The following is a 20,309-nucleotide window of genomic DNA, read 5'->3' as shown; positions in this document are numbered from 1 at the left end:
CATTCTTTCCTGCGTTATGTTCCCTCGCTGTTCAATTTCAATCTATCAAAACCACGCATGAGCACAAAATACTCGCTGCTTTAGCACACAGTCGAGCATTTATGGTCAATTCGGCGTGTTTACTGTTTAAAACCGCCTAAAACATTTCCATTAAACGCCACGCTTTGTGTTCGCAATCCTCCCCTAGCAAACTTCAACAGTAGTGCATACTATTGCGAAGCTCTGTACTCGATGTCGTCAGACCAGAGGGGGCGGAGTCAGGATGTCGCAATCTTACTAAGAACAGCATCATCGAGTCAGGCTGGTGTAACACACTGAGCATATTAGTCGTGCCCAGCCGAATTGAGACTTTACAGTCGGACGTTCAGGCTGAGGGGCCACGTCTGATTTGTGATCTCATCACTAAAGGGACCTTTATTTCGGCATCAATCAAAAAGACCAACTACAGGATTACTTTTCCATTTGTGCGCTGTCACCAAAACGGACGCGTCCTCTAGCTTTAACTTTCTTCGGACTATTCCTTGTTTATTTTGTCGTACGGCTAAACTTACAATTAAGAACGTCGTATCAAGTTTTATTAACACGAAACTCACCGTGAATGATCTCCAACTCCACCCGACCACAGAGAGACGTTTCACCAACATTGAAAGCCAGGGGAATATTGTCCATGCAGGACGCGTTCATTCAGCGGGAATAAGGAACAAAGACATCCGTGCCAACAACTGAAGAGCTCTTGGGGTTGCCGCCAGACTCACAATTATCAATTTGCTCAACTCAAGACAAAGAAGAAGACATAATACAAAAGAAAAGAAGCTAAACGTGCACGAATATCTTGCAAAACGCAGGGAACGTGGATTCTTTACAAATCATCTACTGTATAAGGCACCCGCGCGCGTCCCTTCAAACTGACTCATATTTATTCTCCTTTCACTGGAGACGACTTTTCGGTCTTATGCAAAAACACTTAACTACAGCTGACAGTTTCCAAGTGCTCCTTTCATAATATTTAATGTTTTTTTTTTCCGCCGGTGGAAATGTTCTCTGACAAGTAGTCACAACTAAGTGCGCCTGTAGTTTTCATTGTTCTGTTTTGGAGAGGAGCGGGTCCTTTGTCTAAAGCAGCGAGGTAAGTCACTCCTGTAAACCTTCAAACGTCACATTAACAACTATAAATCACGACTTGGTGCTTTCAACCAAGATTTGTGTAAATTAATGATCAACTTTCTCATTTAAAACATTATTGAGAAACACTTTGTGTGGTTAAAGTTTACATAGAAAAGAGTAGCGTTGACCTAAACTTCGTGAACTTGCACTTCACACAATAATTATTGAGCTTTTTAAAAGGATTCACAATTATTTGTTATTTGGAGAACAAATATTTGTAGGGTGTAGTGGTTTACACATACGCTGATAAATGCTGGCTTTGGAATTTTAGGTTCGAGTCCGACGTGACCTGGTTTAAGTTACATCTAACCTCACACATGCTTATGTTTACTTAGTGTAGTCTTGTGAATTCTAACTAAATATATTAATAGCCTACATCAATGATAATAAAAAACTTAGTTAAAACAATACTCAAGTGGTAGAAACCTGACTACGTCATTTTATGACGTACGCTTGGATGTGTAATAACTTAAACACTGTATGAGTCACAGGCGCCGAGCAACATTTCGAACGGAACTTGAGTCAGTATGATCAAGCAGCACTCCTCATCACATAGTCATTCAGCAGTTTTAAATTACCTCCTTTCATTACACAACATTAATGAACCCCCCATTCTTGTTTAGTTAGTTAGTTTGAGATAATCTCCCACGGTTACTGAGTGTTCAAGTGTGGTGCAACACTCAGATGTACTCAATTTAGCCATTTTTTTTCATGTCACTTTTGTGAATGGACTCTGCATTATTGGTTTCTGAAAAGAACAGTTCATCCAGAAATGAGAAATCTGTCATCATTTGGTAACATTTACTTGTCTTTATATCTGTATGAGCTTATTTCTTCTGTTATATCTTATATTTTTAAGAAAGACGAAAACCTGTATAGTAGCATTTTCCTTCTGTGGAAGTCAATAGTTGCATATTTTCAGCTTTGTTCAAAATATCCTCTTGTTTTTCTAACACTAGAAAGAAACTTAGATAAATTTGAAGTTACTTAAATGTGAGAATTTAAATTAAGTTAAGTGTTAAGCAATTATTAACTGATTAAGCAAAGGGTTTTCAAATTCGGGTCCAGGAACATTTGGGGCCAAACTTCTTGCTCTGAGCATGTGTTCAGAGTATAAAAGTTGTAAAAAATAAACATATTAGTATAAAAGACAAATTTATTTCAAATATCTATATTTCATTTGAGTGTCTGTCCACAGGGATGGTCACGTTTAAGGGTTTCAAACAGCTGTTCAATCTTGTTGTCACAAGGTCATGAACTCACCCGTTTCTTTCATTTATTTTGATCACAGATGAGTATGAACCTGTCAACTCCTACACCTCCACTGCGACTGAAGCGAGTTGACTTTGAGGACTCTCACAGCAACGATACCTTCAAATGCAAGCGTCGTAGACTCAGTCAGCCTCCTTCCCCAGGTCTCGCCCCCTGCCTTCGCCCTCTGTCCCAAAGCCTTGAACAGCCAGGGTCTGAAAAGCACCACGTCTCCCGAATCGGTCCCTACGTCCTCCTGGAGGCCACAGAAGTAGCTCAAACCTTCAGAGCGGTTCATCAGGTCACAGAACAGGAATACACATGCAAAGTAAGTACAGATGCATCATAATAGCGCACATTTCTAATCACAGAATGCAGATCAATCATAATGATATGTTGTTACGTTTCCACCAGGTGTTTTCCATGAAGAAGTATCATGAGTTCATTGCGCCCTACACTCGTCTGCTTCCACACAGCAACATCTGCAAGATTTCAGAGGTGGTGTTGGGGGAAAACAACGTGTATATCTTTTTCGAGCGCAATTATGGAGACATGCATTCATACGTGCGCACCTGCAAGCGGCTGCAGGAGGATGAGGCCGTGCGCCTGTTCGCTCAGATGGCAGCAGCTGTCGCACACTGTCATGAGAACGGCGTCATTTTACGAGACCTCAAGCTACGCAAGTTTGTGTTCACCGATCAGCAGAGGTCAGTAACTCTGGGTTTAGTTTTTAATTGCCTGTTTTTCAAGTTAAATCAGCTTTATATTAAGTAAATTAATATTAAATGAGAATTATATTACGTTTTATTTTTGTGTTATTGACGAATATTAGAATTTCTTTGGTTAATATTGAATGTAAACTGACTCATGTATAATAGTGCATGATTATTTTCTCTAATAAAAAAAAAAGAACTTTTTGTCATGTAATGCTGACTTGACATTATTTTTGGAGGGGAAAATGTTTAGCAAATCTCAGAAGCAAATCTCCAATTTTCATATTGTATATTTATAATGCTGTGATGCCTAAATTCGTGTAAAACAATAGTTTGTTGTGTTTTTAGTTGAATTTTTAAAAAGATATTGGTCATTCGCTTGTTATTAAATGGTAATAATTAGAATTACAGTAGGTTAAATATAGTAAACACATTGTTTGTATCAAACAACATTGGATTTATTTTATTTAACCATTATGCAGATACATTTATAGTATGTATTTTGTAATAATATTATTAATAATGAATAATTAATAGCAGCTTTAAAGTTAAAAGTTCTAAATTACGCGTAGTTTTTAATTTTATATATAAATTCTGAAAAATAATGAGCTATTTGCATGAGATATTATAAAGCTATATAATTAAATGAACCAATTATATTAACTTTATAAACAAAAATAACATGCAAATATCTAATTACTCAAGATATTAAAGCACTATGCAAGTAAAATACATTTGAAATAATTACGCATATTTACTTGCATGACTTGCAAAGGTGTAGCCTTGTCTGTCTCATCTAGCAAACATTTCCCAATCATAAAGGCAGGACCTAGTTATCAGGTGACTGATAGACATCCTTTTGTTTCCTCAGAACAAAGCTGGTCTTGCAAAACCTGGAGGACTCTTGTCTCCTAAACGGAAATGACGACTCGCTGACGGACAAACACGGCTGCCCGGCTTACGTCGGCCCGGAGATCTTAAACTCGCGTCACTCATACTCAGGAAAGGCTGCTGACGTTTGGAGCCTCGGCGTCGTTCTCTACACCATGCTAGTAGGACGTTACCCTTTTCAAGATGTGGAACCGACAGCACTGTTCAGTAAAATCCGCAGGGGTGCATTCACCGTCCCAGAGACCCTCTCGCCTCGGGCTAAGTCGCTGGTGTACTGCATGTTAAGGAAATGTCCATCCGAGAGACTGGAAGCTGGAGATATACTACTTCATCCTTGGCTTCACTGTAATAACAGCACATCCCTTAGTCAGCACTCCAGCTCCAGACACTCCACAGATCAGGTTGTTCCTGATTTCCAACCCAGCCAGACTGAGGACTGTCAGTGAGCTGCTTTCATTATGTTTACCCACAATCAGGCGGGAAAAAGACTCTATGGTAAAGAGAGATTGCCTCATTAAGTATGCAGAGTTCAAGGGCATCCAATGGAACAGATCCACAAACATGTGCAGGTTAAAAGCAGTGCTGTTTAGTTTTTTATTTTACATTTCTGCCCAGCAGTGGACTGCTGAGGTGTTCAGGACTGACCTTGAGTCTTTATACAAAGAAGTAACTGTGTTTCTTACCTCTGAAACTGGCAATTTCTCCAAGAAAACGACAACCGGAGGGCAAAGTGCTGCTGGTCAAACTCTTTTCCTGGTAGACTTTCATTCACAGCACAGCTTAGAGGCTCGTGCACCATTTGAACATCAGTGTTGTTTAATAATCAGTGCATGGATTTCCCATTGTACACCTATGTTGTGTAAAAAAAGTACCTCTAACTTAATTCCTGGTATACTTGATGCACAGTCCGTGCCTTTATGTACTGTTTACATATTTTTGCAGTGGTGAAAAACAAACAAACAAACAAACAGATTTGACTATTTAAAGTGCCTTTTTTCCAGTTGTTGGACTTGAAGTACCAAAGATTTGAGTTTTTTTTTTTTGTCATCCAAATCTGAGCGTGTGTATCTGCAACGGGTCAGCACAAGTGCTCATGTTTCTTTTTCATGTGAAGAAATCAAAAGGGTTGCGTGTTTTTTTTTTTTTTTTTCTGCAAATTCTCTTTCTCAAAAAACTCTTTTGTAAATGTCTTTCCATCTGTTAAATGTGTGTATTTTGTGCTGTAGAGCAGGTTTGACCCTGATGGGATGTGAGCAGATCATACGACACAGGAAACATCCCATGTGATGGTTTAGAGGTGCACCTGTCAAGCGAAAACAAAGGCTTTACATTCGTTCTCGTTTGTGATGCCTGCATGCAATGCTTTTGACCCTGTTTTTCTTTCATTTAAGTACTTGTCATTTTTTGTAGATAATTTTTGTTAATAGCGAGAAGTGTACACTACATTTGCTGTTGTCTCAAGGGGTGATGTACCTACAAACGAGTATTTTGTTGTTGCCAGTACAAATAAAATGAAAAATCATAACTATTGTTGCTTATTAATGACTTCTTGCTTGAAGTGGTTTGCTCTACATTAGGCCTGTTACAATAATATATATATATATATATATATATATATATATATATCTATCTCGACTTATTACACAACATGAGCTCAATATTTTTTGGTGATGCAACATACGTCACCCATACTGTACATAAAAACCAATTCTAGCAACATAGTAGCTGTTTGTGCAACCTCTCTATCTCAGTGGGGTATATGCCGAAGCATGCTATAGGACTTTTAATTTGCCAGTAACATGGGTTAATAGTTTCCGGTGAATTGTATGCCAATGCAAAATCAGTACATTTAAGGTCTGTTTTTTTTTTTTTTTTAAATCGGCGATCTCCACTGGCTTATTGATATCCAATATAAAGTGTGTCTCAGATTGTACAAGAACCACTGCATTAAATTACATTCCCCCCCGCTATGTCTTTATAATATGAGCATTTTTTTTTTTTCCCAGTATAGTCAATGGAGCTTCTGCGCTAGCCTGCCGAATTCTGACGAGCGTGTGCGAGTAAACGGCTTTTTGTCTCGTTTTACGCTTAAGCAACCAAATGAATGCCAAAGTCTATTTAACTGATTGTATTTGAATTACATTACAACATCGATGCTGTAAAAGGAACCGTATAAAATGGAAAAAAACTCACAATAACAGGTCACCGGAAGTTTATCAGTATGGGAAAAACACTAACTCGGCATATACCCTACAGTGTCAGTATGGTTAATAAACACTATATTATATTTTCATGTGGGACAACAGAAAATAGATCTGTTATCTTTTTACCTTGGACATTTTTGCCAACTTTTGCTATTATTTGTTTAGGATATACGTTTTCACTTTCTGATTCCAATACCTAATCATTAAATTGTTAAATTGACTATAATTAAATTATTGATAATTAAATATTTTGTGTTCTTTGGAATAGTGTACTTGCATTATGAGATGCTATTATAGTGTCAAAATGGTCTTAAAATGACAATAATATTGTTTATATTAATATATCTTGGTGCAATATATTGTACTACAAAAAACTAATCGTGACAGGCCTAGTCCATGTGAATGTTTATTTTGCTAGTGCACATTGTTATTCTTTAGGTAAACAATCCGGTAATTATTCAAATTCGGAGCATTTGCTTCCGCATTTGGAGTGGTAGTCATTCTCTGTTGATGTTTGACCGCTTCAGCCATAATATTCTTAACCACGCCCCACTTATCGTTAGTTTGCTATGAGAGAATGATAATCAATATTCCGTTTCAGTTGGAAGTACATCAACATACTTAAACAAGAGTCTCAGCAACTTTTGCTTTGCGCAGATTTTAAGGAACGGTTTTCGCCCTTCTACAAAATGCAATACAAGACATGTTTCTGCTTAACACGAAACAACACTTTTCGACAATTGTTTGAAACAGAAAGACTAGCTGGGTTTCCATCGCCCTGTGTTAATATACATTTTAAAGTATGACAAATGAGTGATGGAAATGCCAAATTTCATATTAATTTGCTAAATGTTTTCATGCTCACTTGAGGCGGTTTTAGACTTGGATAAAAGGGTTAATGAGAATAATTGGGTGCTTTTTTTGCTGAATAAACTCTGACAAAAATTACACCCAAGCGACTAATCAGCTGTCTCCATTATGCTTGCCTTGTTTACTGTTGGTTACCAGGTAACCAATACTACACTCAGCTGCTCTAACCAAGGAAATGCAAACTTTTAAAAGATTTGCTTTGCGTAAAATGGAAGTGTAGCTACTGATGTCCAAAGTAGGAAAACAATTTAAATGGCTACCAGTTTCCAACATTCTTCAAAATATTCAACAAAACAAAAACAAAATGTAGGTAAATTCTATGTTTTCATTTTGAAGCCATTGTGCAGATGAATCTTTTCAAAAAAAGGAAAGAACAGAAATATAACTGTAAAAAGATGTTTTACATCTTGACATTTGGTGGAACTATAGATCATAGGAAAATAAAAAACCAGATCTTAGCCAGTTAAACAAAACTTTTAGCAAGTATAAGATAAATTTGACCCTGATTCCGTTTAGTTTCTGTCACAATAGCATTAAGGTTTGACTGTAAAAAGTAACACAAAAACCTGACACCATCTGTTACAAAGCAGAGCTTGCTAAAAGATTTTAACGCACTGAAAATCCAATATCTGATTTCAAAATGACTTTTACAACACAAATTTAGTTCTTTAAATCTTTCAAATTATTTAATGAATTTAATCGAATTATTATTTTATTTAATTGACGACGATTAATAAAATATATAAAACAGACCATTAAAATCATATTAAAATGCTTGTTTTCAGCACATTTCACAACACCAGTGCTTTCAGTTCCCAGCTTGGTTGGTTTTGTAATAAAAACATATTTTCCAATACAGAAATTGCAATCAGTGCACACTAGATCAGTAGATATTTATTTGACACAGCATTTTGGAAATAATGAAAAGGCTCTTCGAAAGCAAAGTCATAAAAACATGTTAAGCTGCCAAGAAGAAAATGTCAACGTTTCAATAACACAGAAATCTGCATCCAATAGGGCTCGTCCTTGCATTTTTTGATGAACTTATGCAATTACCAACATAAATAATCCCACCAACTCACTCTTAGATCTTAAAACAAGCCTAGATCTTGTTCTTATACTGGCACAACTCTGGAATAGATTGAAATTCTTAACATAGATGAGTCAACAGTCAAACCTAAAACTTGACTTCAGAACAACTGCGGCGAAATCTTCAAGAATGCCCCAATACATAACAGCGGACCATACAAAACTAGTGCCCGTCTTGAGCAAATGTGAATCAAGCCACAATAGATTGACTAAGCAACAGCTCAGACAAACATCTTCGATATCAATCTATACAATGTCAAACAGGATGTCATAAAGTTCAGTAACTGTCACCGACACTCATTCTTAAAGTTCATAGACATCTAATCTCTTTCCACGGTCACCACGTTAGACTATAAACACATCAGCAAAGAATATGAAGAGTCAAATTTGCCAATTAATTCACCACAAACATATCAAAAAAGCAGAATTCAGGTTATAGACCACACAAAGCTTTAGGGAAACTGATCTACACAGACCCATCAAGGTTTTCCTTGAACACTCTTATTAGCTTTGCGGGTGAAGCTTAAAGAGAAATTGATCCATAAGTCAATGACTCAATAAATCCACTACTTCATGTTTATGCTGATGTGATTTGTTTATATAGTTCTTTTTTCCTGAGGCAAGAAAGGTGCAGGAAAATGTGTTAAGGCCTAAAATCAAACATACACTGATCTATTAACTTTGTCATTAATGGGAAAGCTCACCCATAAACGACAATTCTGTCATTCTTTAGTCTACTTGTTCCAATCCAGTTTTAGTTTGTTTCTCGTTAAACACAAAAGAGGATATTTTGAAGAATGTTACTGGAAAACTGGTACCTATTGACTTCCATTGTATTATTTACATTGTATAGCTACCGGTTTCCAACTCTAAAAATACTCTCTTTTGTATTCAACAGGAAATCAAACAAACATGAATATTTGGAACTCTTAAGAGTAAGAAAATTATTATATTTGTGTGTGAACTATGGACCCAGATCAGTCTCAAAAATAATACATTCACAAAATAAAATTCATACATGCACAGCACAATTTACATTTACAAAATCCAATTTGTACATTCAAAACAGTTCATAAGTACATCAAACAATTCGTGAATTCAGTTTGCGAAATCATAAATATTTTTGCCAGATGAATTGGATTTGGGCATTTATGAATCGTGTTTTGAATTTGCGAACTGGATTTGTGTACTGTTAAATTGTGTTTTGAAGTTATGAATTTGATGTGTGTATTCATGAATCATGTTTTGAATTTGCGGATTGGATTTGTGTACTGTTAAATTGTGTTTTGAAGTTATGAATTTGATGTGTGTATTTATAAATGGTGTTTTGAACTTACGAATTGGATTTGTGTACTGTTAAATTATGTTTTGAATTTATGAATTTGATTTGTGTATTTAGAAATGGTGTTTTGAATTTACGAATTAGATTTGTGTATTCATGAATCGTGTTTTGAACTTAGGAGTTGTATTTTGTAAATGTGAATCATGTTGTGGATATATGAATTATATTTTATAAATGTATTATTTTTGAGACTAATCTGGCTCCACAGTGAACTATCATTTTAATAAAGGTAGAAAGGTGTAGGTTTAAAAACATGAATATGCAAATAAAATGTGTGAATGTGACGTCATATAATTTAATGAAATTCTCAAAATGCTATAACGATGTTTAAAAAACAGATCAGTGTAGAGCAGGAGTGGGCAAACTCAGTCCTGGAGGGCCGGTGTCCTGCACAGTTTAGCGCCAACTCTAATCACACACACCTGTTTATAGATTTCTAGTGATCTTGAAGACACAAATTAGCATGTGCAGGTGTGTTTAATTAGTGTTGCAGCTAAACTAAGCAGGACACTGGCCCTCCAGGATCAAGTTTGCCCACCCCTGGTGTAGAGTAAACAGCAATGCGAGAAAACTAAATGTTAAAAGACGCCACCTAGTGGAAATACTGTTGTTATCTTTATGAGGCCATAAAACCAGTAAAAATATGAGCATGAATAAATAAATGGTTCAAAAAAGCTTTGAAATAAAACCTAAACTGCATACATACACTCAAAGACAACTGAAAAAAGAATAAAAATAAAATAAAAAAACACAGTAAAGCATCACAACATATCAAGCTTCAGGCAAATGTCAAAGGAAAAACGTATTGGATGTAAGTAAAGGAAAGTTTGTTGGAATGCACTTGAAAATCTCTTGAATACAACATTTGTCAGGTTTTAAAAAAAGGATCGCATAAGAAACAGAGTAGGAGGACAGGCATTAAAACTCAGGTAAGAGTTTGCTGGCTTCAGAGGACAGTGAGAGATGAGGGCTTCATCAGGCACACAGAGCACCGTACCTGCGGGGACATCCATCAATCAGCACATTTACATGCACACACATATGCTGCTCAGAACTCACAAAATATTTCTGAAATAACCAATTGACCAACTCAGTTAACCAATAACCCAGCAATGCAAGTAAGCCTCAGTTGCAAGACTTCATTATTAAATCGGTTTATTTCAGTGACACTAAAATGCAGTGGGTTGTGCTTCTAACTCCAAGTAATAGTTAATATGTCAGGAATAATCAATAAATCATTAAACACCAAAGAAAAGTATTGCTCAATGTCAGCAAGAAACGTATGGCTAGGGCCAGACTGAATCTGCTGACATTTTTAGCTATTTCTGCTGAGAATTTTGCAAAAAATCTGCGGATTTATGTGGAACAATTTTGGGACTAAAGAACTAAAGACTTAATACATGAAATAATAAATAATAACTTTTATTTAATGTTTACAATGCAAATCCAATTAGATCCACTTATTTGATAAACCAAGCCTCTCATATAATGACAGAAAATATTACCTTACAAACTGTATTGTAAATAAATCAAGTAAACACTTTCATATTAGTCAATAATATTAATGAAATTAATTTAAAACCTGAATAAATATATATTTGCACACATTTACACATGTAACCAAATATACTCAATGATGGGCTAAAAATCTGCGGATTTCTGCGTGCGCAGATTCCGTCTCGGCCTACTTATGGCTCATATATTTTGACTGTAGCACTTCGGCTTCAGCTACAGGAGTTGAAAATCCATTTTTAGTCTTTGGGTCAAGAAAGAAATTCTGATTTCCAGGCTGATTAACATGGCCTTGTTCACTGATAAATTATTGGGAATAGTTAAAAACAATCATGTAATCACACTCATAGATTCCAATTGCTTAAGCCGCTGTATACATATACATAATTCAATTGGAGTATTTTAATAAATCCTTATACTTGGATAATTATAAACCACATTATTTAATAATATAATATATTATCAATAAAACAAATGTTCAAGAATTTAAATGGAATTATATAATCCAGAAAAACAAACAAAAAGCGTTCAGGGGTAACTCAGATATTTGGTCGGTGCTCTTTGGGTGAGGGATTCATCAAAACATCAACAGAAATTACTCCAAGGCACTCGAAAATTGTGAGAAATTGAAAAAGCCTTTATTCACATGGCTTAATCTTAAAAGAAAACCCTTTTTCTTTTAAGATTAAGTCATGTGAATAAAGGCTTTTTAAATTTCTCACAATTTCCGAGTGCCTTGGACTAATTTCTGTTGGAATTATATAATTATTATATAAAAAATTATTTAAAAATTCGAAGCATTAAATTATATATACACAGCTGTAACCTTTTTGCTCTTTTTAGTGTGTTATATTTAACTTAGGAAATGTTTGAAAAATTATATAATATTTTTTCTTCAACTTATGTTTATTTATTTATATTTATTTTGTATTTCTTTTAAGATCTTTTAGTACATTAGGTATTTCCTTCTCCCGTACAAAACATTTGCTCTGTCTGGAAGCCTCATCACATATGCTCATTAATGAGTTTACACATTGGATGAAATTGGCGTGAACTGCAAAAATCTAGCTGTGATGATCAGTTTATTCTTATAAAAGAAAACAGGTAAAGGCATTTACATGAGCTCATGCAGTGTAGCTTAAGAATGTGCATATAAACATGCTCATTTTTTTGTTTATTTTGATGCAATGAGCCTCTGCTTGTCAGGATGGTCATTTTAGAGTAATATTGTTACTTTTGGCTCTTCAATAGAAAAATACAGTGAAAGCTCATGCTTTATTTGCTGTCATCTGTGTGTCAAATCCAAATAATGATAAAGCAGTAGTGTGGGTGTCTGTGATGCTGTATTTCCTAGAGAAGTGATAACATGATAATCTCTGTACAGTTCCTCACCTCTCTTCATCCATGTTTCCCTCCTCCTCTTCTTCATAGCTGCCCTCATCCAACTCCAGATCCAGCTCAGTGCCGATACCAGAGTCACGTGGAGCCATGAAGAGACTGGAGGTCCACAAAATTTGTTTTTTAGGTGTCATTTTTTTATTGCCACATCAAAATCTTTCATAATGACTAATTCTTGACAAGATCAATACAGATAAAAAATATTATAGAACAATAACTATGACAACTTTAAACATCAATAAGAAACAATGCAAGAAAACTTCAAATTTTACATTTACAACACTAAATATGTTCTTTGTAGAGTTATTTTGAAAAACATCCATCGAAATAGACTCAGTATAAAATCCTAGTCTGACAATCTTAAAAAGTATGTTCATATACAACTAAATAAACAAATAAATTATTAAAACACACACACATACTTACATTTACAGACATAGAGTACACACATGTAGATGTTCTAACAAAATGTAATAGTAAATTGTATCTACTACTTGCCAAAACAAAAATTTTAAAAAGCACATCAGGTAAACTTCACTCTTTATATCTGTTTTACACTTTTCGAAAAGTGGAAGAAATCAATTTAGAAGTTTTAGCACACTAAAGTGGCTAATATGTTAATTTGCATTACCATTGGGTGTCAAATCTCAAGCTCTTTTACATATAATATAATATAATATAATATAATATAATATAATATAATATAATATAATATAATATAATATAATATAATATAATATAATATAATATAATACACAATATAAAATTCATGTTTGAATGTTTAAAATTTGAATCATTGTGTTGGTGGTGAATTGCTGACATGCAGATAGATCCTCACCTGACAGATCGGCACGTGAAGAACACGATCCTCTTCAGTCTTTTGTTATAAAAGAAGTAGTTGAAGGACCACAGGTTGCCTTCTTCCCCATATGGGTCTGAATCCAGGTCTGGATTGTAACTAGACATGTGTAAGCATGCATAAACATTATTAAAATGTCAACAGCATTCATCAGATTTTAGGTAAACCTGACTGAACATGGGTTCTGAAAGCAGTATACTGTAGATACCTGTATATGTCACATTCAGCAAGGCTGATCTCCTTGTCCAGGGCTTCCCATAACTGAGGCTGTAGATGACTATACGCTTCACCTGCAGCTGCAGACAAACTGCTGTTCACTGCATTAAACACCTGCAGCAAAAAGAAAACATTTAATCAACCTCAGTCTTTAAAGTGCAAATTCAAGTGCACAAATATTTTATATTATTTTTTAAGATTATACGAGATTTTTTAATACTGATTATTCATGTTTATGTCAGCTTAATTTATAGCCAATTGTTCTGTTCTGTTTTGTCTTATATATACATATTAGATTAAGTTAGACATATTTAGGTCTGTCACAATAATCAATATATCGACTTAATCGCACAACACATGGACACAAGACCTCAATCATTTTTGGTGAAGCAATATATAATCGCCCATACACAAAAAACTATTCTAGAAACATTTTAGCTGATTGTGCAACATCTCTATTGAAGGTGTCAGTGTCAATATGGTTAAAAAAACACTATAGTATTTACTCTAAATTACTACAGTATATTTTCATGTAGGTGTCTTACAACTGAAAATAGATCTGGTGGCAGATTTTCTGTTACATTTTACCTTGCACTATTTGTTAACATTTATTATTATATATTTAGGATATGCGGTTTCACGTTTTGATTCCAGTGCCTAAATATTCTATTGTTAAAATGACTATAATTAAATAAAATATTCTTAAGAATAAAATATGATGTGTTCTTTGGAAGAGTGTAATTACATTGTGATGATATTATATTGTCATTCTGGCATTATATAATGAGTGGCATAAAATGGTCCTAAAATAGTAATACTATTGTTTATCGCAATATATTTTGATGTAACAAAAAAAATATTGTGACAGGTCTATACATATTTAGTAATTAGTTATTTAAATAAATTCTCTCATATTAAGATAATTATGTGCAAAAATTTCATTCAGGAATTAATTTCATTAATTATCATTTCATTAATCATTATATATGATGATTTAAAAAATACATTTACATGTATACAATAATGTATAGTTTTAGCTGTTTTTTTTTAAATATACATTTATTTATTTTAGCTTTATTATCATTTGACCCCTCAAAAATAGATGGATCATCACAAGGGGCTTACCTTGAGGTTTTGACTTGGTTTTTCTGTAAAACAAGCAAAATAATCTGCCAATGGGTTACAAAAAATTTAAAACAAGATTTTTATTATTATTGGTATTATTCTTACCCCATTGGCAGATTATTTTGCTTGTTCAAGAAAAACTCACTTCATTTTTTAAAAATTTCTTAAATCTGGGTGACGCACTGGGTAGCACTGTCGCCTCAAAGCAAGAAGGTTGCTGGTTCAAGCCTCGGCTGGGTCAATGGCAATTTTTGTATGGAGTTTACATGTTCTCCCTGTGTTCGTGTGGGTTTCCTTCAGGTGCTCCAGTTTCCCCTACAAGTCCAAAGCCATGTGGTACAGGTGAATTGTGTAATCTAAAAATTGTCCGTAGTGTATGAGTGAGATGTATGTATGTGTGATGTGTATGGATGTTTCCCAGATGGGTTGCAGCTGGAAGGGCATCCGCTGTGTAAAACATGCTGGATAAGTTGATGGTTCATTCCGCTGTGGTGACCCCTGATTAATAAAGGGACTGAACCGAAAAGAAAATGAATGATGAATTAATTTTTTTTATGTCAAAAAAATAAGTTTTTGTCTACAAAATGCTTCTTGATTTAAGAATTTGTAGATATTTGGACTAGAAACAAGACAAAACCTCTAGGTAAGAAACACATTTTTTTGAAGTTTATTGCCTCTCATAAAATTCTAATCCAAGTTAAACTGAGAAATAATTTCTTAGTTAACTAGAAAACCCTGAAATGTAAATCAATATTTCATATAAAAATATTTTTTTTGTTACATTTATACTTTTAAATGCATAATTTATATTATCACAATAAAAATCTAAAGTAAACATTCGAAAATACAATAATGCATGCCAAAATTACCCAATTAACACTGGGCTCTTTGCTGAAATCATGGCCTTTGGTGCGACTGAAGTCGTAGTCCGGCCGGAAGGATTCATTAAGCGTTGCGATCAGGTAAAAGAGCGTCTTTCTGCTGCACTTGTCTGAGAGAGGACCTTCCCCATCATCCAAACTATGACTCAGTCTGAAGGGAAAACATTTTTTCAAACAAAATGCAACAACCTGCTGACCTAGAAAATATCTGTACAGTACATGAATGGGTTGATGACTGAGAAATAATTACAAGAACTAAACGTGGATTTACTTGTTAGGGCTGATTCCAGAGCTCTGTGGAGGAGACAAAGCCTCCAACACATGCGGTTGCCCCTCCTGACAAAACTGCTTGAACATCTGCTTGTCATCACCTGCCATCTTACAGGAGTAGCTCTCAATGCTGGAGACACATCAAAACAGTGACACAGACTTAATGAAGGGGTTCACAAACTTTTTAGCCCGCAACCCCCAAAATAACAATACCAGTGACTCGCTACTCCAATATCCTCTGAAGTATTATACATATACAAACATTGCACGCAACAGTGCACACACATCAATAGGTCCAAGTCTATTCTTCGTTTAATTATGGAGAACGTCACTGAGGCCATCCTCCATATTCAGTCATTGCCTTTATTCTTAATGCATGCGAGTACCATAAAGGTGTCAGAAGGTGATGCTAAAAAAAAAAAAAAATCAATCTGCTGCATCTGACGCTATTGCTATGTCTTTAATAAAACGTAATCACCCCAGGGGTTGCAATCGCATGGAAAAAATAATTAAAGGCTGATGGCTTTTTATTTGAATGTTGGTTTTTTAAATTTAAGAATTAACCACTATTTTTTCTTATGGATAAAATGAATTAGATTTTTGGAAATCACCAAGCAACCCCCCTATTGTCTTGCAAGTCCCACTCTGGAAACCACTGACAGCCACAACACAAACAAAACTACTGTAAAAAGTTTTAACACTTTTCATTCTGGTGCTGTTTGGTTATTTTTGACCTAATTTTTGTACAGTATGTTTATTTTAAAAAAATGTATACCACCATCGACATTGTAAAAAGCTTGGTACAGGTTTTGGTTCTTGAAATGTAAACACACACACATTAAGTAAATAAATAAATAAATAAATTAAAAAGTAAAATTGCTAAAAATATGTATATGTATTGACAGCCACAGAAAGAAAGTCACATTTGTGCTGTTTACTGTCAGAAAGGACTCCAGTTATGTTCCACAAATAAATAAATAAAACTTTCTGGAGCAGTATTTGGTACTTCAAGCTAAAACATTTTTTAAAGTGAATTTCTTTAGATAACAGTTTCAAATTTGAACATCATTTGGAAAACAAATATTTCACATACTATTTGAAATAGTTTTTTTTTTGGTGGATTAAAAAAATGAAACCAAATGTTCTTGATATTGATATAGATTGAGGAGAGTTTAAAAGAAAAATGGAATTTTTCTTTTGATATATGCTCAAAAGTGATTAACAAGTTATAAACGCTTGATACAGCATAAACAATTAAGTACCAATAAAAATTATACTATAAATATAAACCACGGTTGATTTATAGTCTGTCGAGCAAGGAGCTCCAGAGGAGTGATGTAAACGTTATGTTTTATGTATTTAAAGTCCCCTTGAACCAGAGGCTGCAAACTTTTTTTGTTGTATTGTGACGCAGTTCCTAGAGAAACGGAATACGTGGCTTGTTTTTTATACTGCGAGCTGATTGAATGTAGTAAAGTAGGCATTTCATTCAGAAAGATGGGGAAAATGGTTCGGGGAGAGTCATTACAACCTAACAGCAAAGAGCATAGAATCACCATGAGGCGACACTAGTGCGATTTGGGAAACAGCCACTAGATAGCGCGGCGGCCATTTTGGAATGAAAATTCCAATAGAACAGCAGCATATTATAAGTCTGTAAAATAAACTATTAAAAGTGCTGGTGATTGTGATAGTAAGTGTTGTATTGTCGTCTTTCAGGCTGTATCTCAGCTTTAATGCGCTTTTTAAATAAATAAATAAAAAACAAAAGCAGCTGCTTGCCATCGCGCCAGCAATAAGATCCAATGGACAGCCGACCGCTTTCACTCCAAAATGGCGGAATCCGGGGCTGTTGCTGAGCGCTGCTGTTGCAATGGAACGTTTCAATGTGGTCATGTCATTGGCCAATGAACATTTCCTGCTTCATATCATACTATTTCATAACTGTAACAAGAGGCAATTCAATCATATATTCATGTTAAAACAGCGATCATAACATTACTCATCAGAATGTGGATCTTTTTGGATTTTCAAAAGCTATGATTATTAAAAATGCAAAACAGGAAATACATTAGGACCACTGTTATTGTTTACATTCCTCAAAATGGTCTATTGAGTGTTGCCTCTTGGTCATTCTAAGCTCTTTGCTAACAGTCAACTCCTCTCCATTTCTGTTTGTTGTCAAAACCATGCTGCTCCCACAGTCAGTTAAGTAAATTAGCCACGCCCATGTCCTTATCTAACAATTTAACTAAAAAGAAAAAAAAACAGGAAGTGCATTTTTAGATTTCAAATAAAGATCAGAAGAGTAAACAATTGTTTTTTTTTTAATGACATGCACAGATGAATTGTTTACCACCAGACTAGCAATGTGACCTAACAAAGTCATATGGTTAGTTTCGATTGTTCAGAATCAGAATCAGTTTTATTGCCAAATGTGCTTCACACACACAAGGAATTTGTTTTGGCTACAGAAGCTTCCAGTGTAGATAAAGTGACAAGTGATCAACACAAAATAAATGAATATAAAAAAGATATTTAAAAAAGACGATAAACATTAAACAGAGATGCAGTTAGTTGGGGCCTTTAAAAAAAAAAATCGATATAGGCTCAAAAAGTGGTTAACAAGCCATAAACACATGATACAGCATAAACATAATTTAGTATCAAAAAAACAAACAAATACTATAAATAAAAAACAAGGTTTATATATAATCTGTCAAGCAAGGGGCTTCAGAGGATTAACATAAGGTAAACGTTGTTTTACGCATTTAAATAAAAAATAGTGAACACTTACCGCCCAATTATCTTACAGTCTCCAGTTTCAATTGTGAGCAGACTGTTAATGGCCTCAAAACTTGAGCTTTCCAGGAGCTTCATTGTTTATTCAAATAATTCTTAATACTGCTAAAACTGCAATGACTCCTTCTGCCGCTAGATGTCAGTTTCTTTGATAAACAATCATCGACCAGCTATTCTGCCGTTACACCAAACCAAAACCAATGTTTATTTAGCGCGTTCGTTCAGAAAGTTTACAGCACAAACTGAAAATGATCAATAAATAACAACTAACCAATACTGGGTTAAACCAGAAGAACCTCCAACCTCGATATGCCAACTGAAGCACCTTTAAAAATATCTAAATTTCGAATACAAACGGCTCACTTCACCTCTTCGAGTGTAAATAAAATAAGCAGATTCTTACGACCGCGTAAATAATCTTCGCCGGTTGCTTAATGTACTTCTATGTCTAATAAATATCTCTTCCTTTTTACTGTGAAATTTCCAATACCTGCCATTAAACAAGCTAAAATTTAGAGGGAAATTATGCATCCCAGCTATTGAATCAGAACTTGAGGAGAATTCCAAGGCTTATAAAAGCCTCAATCCTCGGTTTATTCTTGTCTATTTGAGTGGAAGAATGACAACAGCAGAGGACGAGCGTTTTGTTTTGCAGTTCTTGGTCGCAGTACGCAGTTTTCTCTTTCCTGTTGTTTTTTTTTCTTTTCAGGGTGTCACAGTGAGACGTGTGTTAGATATTTAGCGCCAACTAACGGCTCGGGGTTTAATTGAGCTTCCGTCTCCTCTTAGACAAAGAAAGTACTCAGGTTGAAAGAAAGGTAAGTTACCGTTAAACATTAAAACGACGAAAGGGTATTATGTAGTTTTGTTCACTTAATACATTATTTATCCCTACTGAAAAATCCAGCTTAAACCAGCCTAGGCTGGTTGGCTGGTTTTAGCTGGTTGACCAGCCTGGTTTTAGAGGGGTTTTGGCCATTTCCAGGCTGGTTTCCAGCCATTTCCAGCCTGGTCTTAGCTGGTCAGGCTGGAAAATGACCAGCTAAAACCAGCTTGACCACCTAGCCAGGCTGGGAGCCCAGCCAAAACCAGCTATGTCCATCTTAAACCAGGCTGGTCAAGCTGGTCATTTTCCAGCCTGACCAGCTAAGACCAGGCTGGAAAAGGCTGGTAACCAGCCTGGAAATGGCAAAAACCCCTCTAAAACCAGGCTGGTCAACCAGCTAAAACCAGCCAAGGCTGGTTTAAGCTGGATTTTTCAGCAGGGTAAAGATCAATTTTAAATATTTATACGTAGTCATTTAATAATTATTACTGCTATAAATGTATTAATTTTAGTCTACATCATGTAACTATCATCATATAATTATATAATCGTGTAAGTATCATCATAGTATAACTTATACTCAGTGTTGGGGGTAACGCATAAAAAGTAACGTGAGTTACGTAATAATATAAATTTTCTAACGAGTAAGGTAACGCATTACTTCTAAAAATAATAGTTCAGTTGCTTTTTTAAAAATGTAAAGCAAGTTATTTTTTAGTTTAATTAACTTTTAAAAAATAAATTGCTGAATTAAAATTCAAGTAGTCACAACGAATCACGCAGTCAATGAGAAAATGCGTTCATTATTTTGAACGCATTGAAGGAATGGATAGTGATTTTAAGATAAACGGTATAAAATAGCAGACTGCTGTAACCGTTTAGTAATCTGTATACAC

General features: G+C 34.8%; 2 protein-coding genes across 2 annotated transcripts; one reads left to right on the top strand and one right to left on the bottom strand.

Annotated features, from left to right (window-relative positions):
* Positions 1-289: 289 nt before the first annotated feature.
* trib3 (tribbles pseudokinase 3) lies at positions 290-5,544 on the top strand. The gene is made up of 4 exons (XM_056468220.1): positions 290-1,126; positions 2,456-2,743; positions 2,830-3,122; positions 4,000-5,544. The coding sequence occupies exons 2-4, from the start codon at positions 2,456-2,458 to the stop codon at positions 4,463-4,465; spliced, it is 1,047 nt and encodes a 348-aa protein (XP_056324195.1). The 5' UTR covers positions 290-1,126; the 3' UTR covers positions 4,466-5,544.
* A 2,423-nt stretch (positions 5,545-7,967) lies between these two features.
* Positions 7,968-19,268, bottom strand: maf1a (MAF1 homolog, negative regulator of RNA polymerase III a). The gene is made up of 7 exons (XM_056468253.1): positions 18,583-19,268; positions 15,787-15,915; positions 15,504-15,666; positions 13,502-13,623; positions 13,273-13,392; positions 12,429-12,533; positions 7,968-10,521 (listed from the first exon to the last, which is right to left on the bottom strand). Exons 1-7 carry the CDS (start codon positions 18,663-18,665, stop codon positions 10,500-10,502), a joined length of 744 nt encoding a protein of 247 aa, XP_056324228.1. The 5' UTR covers positions 18,666-19,268; the 3' UTR covers positions 7,968-10,499.
* Between the last annotated feature and the right edge of the window lie 1,041 nt (positions 19,269-20,309).

Source organism: Danio aesculapii, chromosome 11, assembly GCF_903798145.1.
Source record: "Danio aesculapii chromosome 11, fDanAes4.1, whole genome shotgun sequence".
In the NCBI taxonomy this organism is placed as follows: domain Eukaryota; kingdom Metazoa; phylum Chordata; class Actinopteri; order Cypriniformes; family Danionidae; genus Danio; species Danio aesculapii.
Note: the sequence above shows the minus strand (reverse complement) of the source record. Positions and strands in the feature narration are given on the sequence as shown.

Excerpts from the sequence above, each read along its gene's own strand:
- trib3 (XM_056468220.1), top strand. The coding sequence starts at position 2,456 with ATGAGTATGAACCTGTCAACTCCTACACCTCCACTGCGACTGAAGCGA. Across the intron at positions 2,744-2,829 it reads AACAGGAATACACATGCAAA|GTGTTTTCCATGAAGAAGTA; the intron begins GTAAGTACAGAT and ends CGTTTCCACCAG. Across the intron at positions 3,123-3,999 it reads GTGTTCACCGATCAGCAGAG|AACAAAGCTGGTCTTGCAAA; the intron begins GTCAGTAACTCT and ends TTGTTTCCTCAG.
- maf1a (XM_056468253.1), bottom strand. The coding sequence starts at position 18,665 with ATGAAGCTCCTGGAAAGCTCAAGTTTTGAGGCCATTAACAGTCTGCTC. Across the intron at positions 15,667-15,786 it reads TCTGGAATCAGCCCTAACAA|ACTGAGTCATAGTTTGGATG; the intron begins GTAAATCCACGT and ends TTTTCCCTTCAG. Across the intron at positions 10,522-12,428 it reads GGAAACATGGATGAAGAGAG|GTACGGTGCTCTGTGTGCCT; the intron begins GTGAGGAACTGT and ends ATGTCCCCGCAG.